The following is a 7,369-nucleotide window of genomic DNA, read 5'->3' as shown; positions in this document are numbered from 1 at the left end:
CCAATGTACGGAGGTCCTTCTCACACTGACCCCCAATGTACGGAGGTCCTTCTCACACTGACCACCAATGTACGGAGGTCCTTCTCACACTGACCACCAATGTACGGAGGTCCTTCTCACATTGACCTTCAATGTAAGAGGATATATTGAGGGACACAGGAAGCCTCGACTGTTGGGTTATACTGCTGCCTACAGGAGGATCAGACACTGGCAAATAATAACCCAAATGTGGGCGGGCCCAGGATAACTCCTCCCACTATGAGCTTGCCTCAGTTCTGTAGGAAACCAATTCCTGATCACATACGCAGAGGGGCGGTACTCGTGTCCCACAATGGACCCCAGGAAAAGGATTTTATGGTATTTTACACTCGGCTTCGATGGTGAAGACATAAACGCACATTACAGGTATTGGGGAGTCTGCGAGGTCACCTTGTCTCTGGAAATGTCTGACTGATTGAGTTGTATTACAGCAGAGCCACCAGCAGGCGGCGCTCATATATCCGAGAGATGTCCGGATCGGGGCCCCACACGGCCCTCTGCGGGGCCGAACTTGGGAAGCAGAGGATTCCAGAAGTCGGAGGAGCAGCGCAGAGCGGAGCTGGGGGCGAAGAGGCCGCACTCTGACGGTAGGAAGGCGCACGCGGACTGGAGGGTTATCATCACTAATGAGAAATTATACACGTAGAGGTCAGCGGAGGGAACCCCCGATATCCAAAGGGGGGGGGGGCCAGGCCACCAACACTCCCAAATGCGTCAATTTTAACGAGCTGCAGAGTCCCTGTTGCTGCCAGACATTTTTAGCACACGATATAATGCGCCTTTTAGGCTGGAAGATTTCCTAAAACCCCCAGAATTCTGTTCTCTGAAAGCGGAGAATACAATGGCGGAGGCGGCCATTTTTCATGTCGCACAGAAATCGTCCTTCTCCATGAAATCCATATTTTCTGTAAAAAAATACAACACGTAAATGAATTGCAGTGCACACGGATACCATGTGATCCCCAAAAACACAATGTGATCCCCAAAAACACAATGTGATCCCCAAAAACACAATGTGATCCCCAACTCTCAAAAGCACGCGAGCCCCCCCGATACACTGAAGAGTCAGCGGTGAATGACGGCCCGACAATTATTGCTCCCCTTCCGGCATGCGCAGCGATACCCAGTGCTTAACCCCTTCAGGCCTAAAAATTGCTTCAACCCCCCTCAAACACGATATATTTTCTGAAAGCCGCGACCCTGCAGAATAAAATGGCGGCAGTTGCAAATTTTTATGTTGCACGATATTAGCGCAACTCCTTATTAAACCCCTAAAATTTAGGGAAAAGTGCACTTACATGACCCAAAACACAATAAAATACAATTTTTTTTGTTATAAAATATAAAAGACGAGGCGACGACGAGTAAACGCATACCCGACATGCCCGGGTTAAAAATTGCGTGCATCCGTGAAACTGGGCGCTTGTAAAAAAAAGTTTTGGGAGTGTATTTTTATTTTATTACATTTTTTACTTTTTTCTTACTTTATTATCTCAGGTGCGCTGATGAGCCCCCCCCATGTGATTGCGTACTGTATGTGTCCTTCTCTTCGGGGTCTATTAGACCCCTGATGTCACCTCTGCACTTTGTGGAAGCTGATCAAGCACAGACTGTGCTGCTTCTCTGGCCATAGTGGGACGGAGTTTAACAGCCCTGAACCTGGAAGTGCTCAGAGCGGAACACTTCCAGGTTCACCCTATCCAGGGAATATCAGAATCCGGGAGTTTACTTCAATGCAGCACTGACACCAATATAATAGTTGTGTTGGCGGCAGCAATGGGGTGACACACAGGGAATAGATTGGAGAATGGGGGTGTGTTGGGTGGGGGGATGGGGTGTTTGGGGGGCACGGGGGGGGGGCATCTTAATACAACATATTATGCATTTCATCATTAAGTTTCTCCGTGTTGGATGTCTCATGGTGAGCGGATGTTGGGATATGCTGATCCCTTACGAGTATATAAAATCCTTGCCGCAACCACTGTGACATCACATATATTTCTCGTTAGCCCCGCCCCCCATGACATCATACTTTAGCTCTACTTGTTGATCATTCTGCCCTCGGGGATTGAGTTGAGTTTGCAGGTTTTTTTGCATTGTTTGGACGGGAGGCATCCGGTGCGTCATTCCCATATTGTCTCATTGTGTTCCAGATCCCTCTCACCCGCCAGGTGGGGCGAGTGTGGCGAAGAGGCCGACGTTGGACTCCTCCAGCCCCTCCCGCGTTATGGGTACGTTGTGGATCCCCCCAGATGGTGAGCATTGTGTTTTAGGTTTCTACACATGGCGGGGGAAACATTTGGTAGGATGCCACACAGTGCCCATTGATCGGCAGAGGAAAACGTAATATATTATAACTCGTTGGTATAGATAGATGGTGGGAGTGGAGAGGATGGTGGGAGTGGAGAGGATGGTGGGAGAGCAAAGAGGAGAGGATGGTGGGAGTGGAGAGGATGGTGGCAGTGGAGGGGATGGTGGGAGAGGAGAGGATGGTGGGAGTGGAGAGGATGGTGGGAGTGGAGAGGATGGTGGGAGAGCAAAGAGGAGAGGATGGTGGGAGTGGAGAGGATGGTGGGAGTGGAGAGGATGGTGGGAGTGGAGAGGATGGTGGGAGAGGAGAGGATGGTGGGAGAGGAGAAGATGGTGGGAGAGGATGGTGGGAGAGGAGAGGATGGTGGGAGTGGAGAGGATGGTGGGAGTGGAGAGGATGGTGGGATGTGGAGTGGAGAGGGGTGGATGGCGGGGAGTGGAGTGGAGAGAGATGAGTGGAGTGGAGTGGGGTGGCTGGCGGGGAGTGGAGAGGGGTGGATGGCGGGGAGTGGAGTGGAGAGAGGTGAATGGAGAGGAGAGGGGTGGCTGGCGGGGAGTGGAGAGGGGTGGATGGCGGGGAGTGGAGTGGAGAGAGGTGAATGGAGAGGAGAGGGGTGGCTGGCGGGGAGTGGAGAGGGGTGGATGGCGGGGAGTGGAGTGGAGAGAGGTGAATGGAGAGGAGAGGGGTGGCTGGCGGGGAGTGGAGAGGGGTGGATGGCGGGGAGTGGAGTGGAGAGAGGTGAATGGAGAGGAGAGGGGTGGCTGGCGGGGAGTGGAGAGGGGTGGATGGCGGGGAGTGGAGTGGAGAGAGGTGAATGGAGAGGAGAGGGGTGGCTGGCGGGGAGTGGAGAGGGGTGGATGGCGGGGAGTGGAGTGGAGAGAGGTGAATGGAGAGGAGAGGGGTGGCTGGCGGGGAGTGGAGAGGGGTGGATGGCGGGGAGTGGAGTGGAGAGAGGTGAATGGAGAGGAGAGGGGTGGCTGGCGGGGAGTGGAGAGGGGTGGATGGCGGGGAGTGGAGTGGAGAGAGGTGAATGGAGAGGAGAGGGGTGGCTGGCGGGGAGTGGAGAGGGGTGGATGGCGGGGAGTGGAGTGGAGAGAGGTGAATGGAGAGGAGAGGGGTGGCTGGCGGGGAGTGGAGAGGGGTGGATGGCGGGGAGTGGAGTGGAGAGAGGTGAATGGAGAGGAGAGGGGTGGCTGGCGGGGAGTGGAGAGGGGTGGATGGCGGGGAGTGGAGTGGAGAGAGGTGAATGGAGAGGAGAGGGGTGGCTGGCGGGGAGTGGAGAGGGGTGGATGGCGGGGAGTGGAGTGGAGAGAGGTGAATGGAGAGGAGAGGGGTGGCTGGCGGGGAGTGGAGAGGGGTGGATGGCGGGGAGTGGAGTGGAGAGAGGTGAATGGAGAGGAGAGGGGTGGCTGGCGGGGAGTGGAGAGGGGTGGATGGCGGGGAGTGGAGTGGAGAGAGGTGAATGGAGAGGAGAGGGGTGGCTGGCGGGGAGTGGAGAGGGGTGGATGGCGGGGAGTGGAGTGGAGAGAGGTGAATGGAGAGGAGAGGGGTGGCTGGCGGGGAGTGGAGAGGGGTGGATGGCGGGGAGTGGAGTGGAGAGAGGTGAATGGAGAGGAGAGGGGTGGCTGGCGGGGAGTGGAGAGGGGTGGATGGCGGGGAGTGGAGTGGAGAGAGGTGAATGGAGAGGAGAGGGGTGGCTGGCGGGGAGTGGAGAGGGGTGGATGGCGGGGAGTGGAGTGGAGAGAGGTGAATGGAGAGGAGAGGGGTGGCTGGCGGGGAGTGGAGAGGGGTGGATGGCGGGGAGTGGAGTGGAGAGAGGTGAATGGAGAGGAGAGGGGTGGCTGGCGGGGAGTGGAGAGGGGTGGATGGCGGGGAGTGGAGTGGAGAGAGGTGAATGGAGAGGAGAGGGGTGGCTGGCGGGGAGTGGAGAGGGGTGGATGGCGGGGAGTGGAGTGGAGAGAGGTGAATGGAGAGGAGAGGGGTGGCTGGCGGGGAGTGGAGAGGGGTGGATGGCGGGGAGTGGAGTGGAGAGAGGTGAATGGAGAGGAGAGGGGTGGCTGGCGGGGAGTGGAGAGGGGTGGATGGCGGGGAGTGGAGTGGAGAGAGGTGAATGGAGAGGAGAGGGGTGGCTGGCGGGGAGTGGAGAGGGGTGGATGGCGGGGAGTGGAGTGGAGAGAGGTGAATGGAGAGGAGAGGGGTGGCTGGCGGGGAGTGGAGAGGGGTGGATGGCGGGGAGTGGAGTGGAGAGAGGTGAATGGAGAGGAGAGGGGTGGCTGGCGGGGAGTGGAGAGGGGTGGAGGGGGGGCCACAAAAAACAATGCCCCTGAGATGATGTAAATCGTTGGCTTGTCAGGGGTAATAATCGGCTCTGTGGATATATTTGTGTGGCCCCCGTGGTGGATTTCGGGGGCTTACGAGGAGTTTTGTCTGCAGATGGAAAATGTCCTCTGATGAGTGTGAGGAACTGCGTACGGAAGATCCCCAACTGCTGGGCCCCTCCGCCTCCTGCACGTGGCTCTGCCGCCGGGTCCACATTCCCCGAGCCGTGTCACCCCCGGACCGGCATACAAGGTGAGTCCCTGTGCCGGTCAGCCGGGCCGAGCGACGGAGAACTCTTTCATATTGATGATTTGCCCCCCCATGTGACCTCCCTCGCGGGGTCCACGTTCTGTGATGTCATCTGATTTATGTAGTAAAGTATGTCACCAGCATGCCGTGTGCACATCAATGAAGTGATCACTTCTTGGAGATTGGACCATGGTGTGCTGGTGACATATTTCACTACTTGAATCTGAAGCGGTGCCATCCGCAGCCACTACTCCACCCACCACAAGGGACATACCAGTCCGGAGTGCGGGAGGATCTGACTTACCACACGGTATTCCCATTGGTTGCAGGTGGCAGCATGCCAGGGAAGATGGTAGAGGTGAAAGAGGAGAGGAGTCTGAGCCCCAATCCTACACCCATGAGACAGTGGATCCCGCCCACCAGGAGCCCCGGGAACAGCCCCGACCAATCAGGTGAGAAGCTTTAAAAATGTCCTTTGATCATTGTACTATAAACAGACCGATCGATTCTACGTACAGAGAGTGACGCGGAGCCTCAGACGCACTGTATTGCCATTAGTATTGGGACGCCTTTACACGCACATGAACTCTAATGGCCCCCCAGTCTTAGTCCGTAGGGTTCAGTATTGGGTTGGCTCCGCCCCCTAATGGCATCCCAGTCTTAGTCCGTAGGGTTCAGTATTGGGTTGGCTCCGCCCTTTGCCGCTATAACAGCTCCGCCTCTTCCGGGAAGGCGTCCACAAGGTTTAGGGGTGTGTCTATGGGAATCTTGGACCATTTGCGGGGTCAGGTACTGATGTTGGGGGAGGGGCTCGCAGTCTCCGCCTCTAATTCATCCCAAAGGTGTTCTATGGGGTTGAGGTCAGGACTCTGTGCGGCCAGTCACGTTCCTCCACCCCAAACTCCCCCATCCATGTCTTTATGGACCTTGCTTTGTGCACTGGTGCGCAGTCATGTTGGAACAGGAAGGGGCCGTCCCCAAACTCCTCCCACAAAGTTGGGAGCATGAAATTGTCCAAAATGTCTTGGTGTGCTGATGCCTTAAGAGTTCCCTTCACTGGAACTAAGGGGCGGAGCCCAACCCCTGAACAACCCCCCCCCATAATCCCCCCTCCCCCAAACTTTACACTTGGCACAATGCAGTCAGGCAAGTACCGTTCTCCTGGCAACCGCCAAACCCAGACACGCCCATCGGATTGCCAGACAGAGAAGCGTGATTGGTCCCTCCAGAGACCACGCCTCCACTTCTCTAGAGTCCAGTGGTGGCGTGCTTTACACCGCGGCATCCCACGCTTTGCATTGCTCTTGGTGATGTGCGGCTTGGATGCAGCTGCTCGGCCATGGAAACCCATTCCATGAAGCTCTCTACGCACTGTTGTTGCGCCAATCTGAAGGCCGCATGGAGTTTGGAGGTCTGTAGCTATTGGCTCTGCAGACAGTTGGAGACTTCTGCGCACTGTGCGCTTCAGCATGCGCTGACCCCGCTCTGTCATGTGACGCGGCCGACCACTTCCTGGCTGAGTTGCTGTTGTTCCCGCTTGCTTCCACTTTGTTATAATCCCAGTAACAGGTGACCGCGGCGGAATATTTAGTAGCCGGGAAATGTCACGGAACACCTGAGTCACATGATTTGGAGGAGGAGGGGCCAATACTTTTGGCAATATAGTGTGTATAAATATATATGACATGCAGAACAATCTTCTGGGTGGGCTGTGATTGGTGGGTTGTGGCTGCTGGTGGAGGGGTTCCCCTAGGTGATCGCTCTGCCTTTCTCTATCTAGGGGCCTCATCCACAAACATCCACCTGAGCGGCATTATGAGACTGATGGAGGAGATCCCGGTGGCAGATTCCAGCAGTTCTTCCCGTGCGATGTACAACATCGCCATCGGACACTCCATGATGAGGAGACCCGACAGAACCAACTTCCTGTCATACTACAATGGTGAGAAGAGAACGGCTGGTGGCGTCATGGTTTGTGATTTGGGGCGATGGCGCCATTAGGGAACGTAGGTCAGGGCGGCGGACACATATCTGATTGCGGGACAATCGTCAAGTTACTATTTGCACCCAAATACATTTTAGTTGCTAACTAAATTTTGTAGTGAGTGCCGGTTGCTTGAGAGTGCTGGTTGCTTGAGAGCCGGATAATGGGGAGTTTACTGTAATACCCACCAAACCCGTCTCCCATATCCTTCCCATCGCGCACAATGTTGGCATTTGTGAACGGCCCTCAGCGGCGTAACAATCGCCATAGCGACCCAGGCGGCCGCTATGGGGCCCAGGGCCCGGCCAGGACATCCCCCTGAAGCCGTGCGGGCCGCCTGTGTCGCTATGGCATCTCAGGCTGCTGGCTGTCGCTGGCGGCTGTGAGGAGGAACGCGTCGCTGTTAGATCACCGACAACCTGTCAGTGATCTGTGCAGTGGCACGTTCCTCCTCACAGCCGCTGCTG

The 7,369-nt window shown here is 56.2% G+C and overlaps 1 protein-coding gene across 1 annotated transcript; it reads left to right on the top strand.

Annotated features, from left to right (window-relative positions):
- The first annotated feature begins 99 nt into the window (after positions 1-99).
- LOC108802955 lies at positions 100-6,919 on the top strand. The gene is made up of 6 exons (XM_018574799.1): positions 100-133; positions 471-626; positions 2,193-2,294; positions 4,784-4,921; positions 5,248-5,370; positions 6,699-6,919. The coding sequence occupies exons 1-6, from the start codon at positions 100-102 to the stop codon at positions 6,917-6,919; spliced, it is 774 nt and encodes a 257-aa protein (XP_018430301.1).
- Positions 6,920-7,369: the final 450 nt, after the last annotated feature.

Source organism: Nanorana parkeri, unplaced genomic scaffold (assembly GCF_000935625.1).
Source record: "Nanorana parkeri isolate BGI_ZX_2015 unplaced genomic scaffold, ASM93562v1 scaffold3245, whole genome shotgun sequence".
Lineage (NCBI taxonomy): Eukaryota > Metazoa > Chordata > Amphibia > Anura > Dicroglossidae > Nanorana > Nanorana parkeri.
Note: the sequence above shows the minus strand (reverse complement) of the source record. Positions and strands in the feature narration are given on the sequence as shown.

Excerpts from the sequence above, each read along its gene's own strand:
- LOC108802955 (XM_018574799.1), top strand. The coding sequence starts at position 100 with ATGTACGGAGGTCCTTCTCACATTGACCTTCAAT. Across the intron at positions 4,922-5,247 it reads CCCCCGGACCGGCATACAAG|GTGGCAGCATGCCAGGGAAG; the intron begins GTGAGTCCCTGT and ends CATTGGTTGCAG. Across the intron at positions 5,371-6,698 it reads GAACAGCCCCGACCAATCAG|GGGCCTCATCCACAAACATC; the intron begins GTGAGAAGCTTT and ends TTCTCTATCTAG.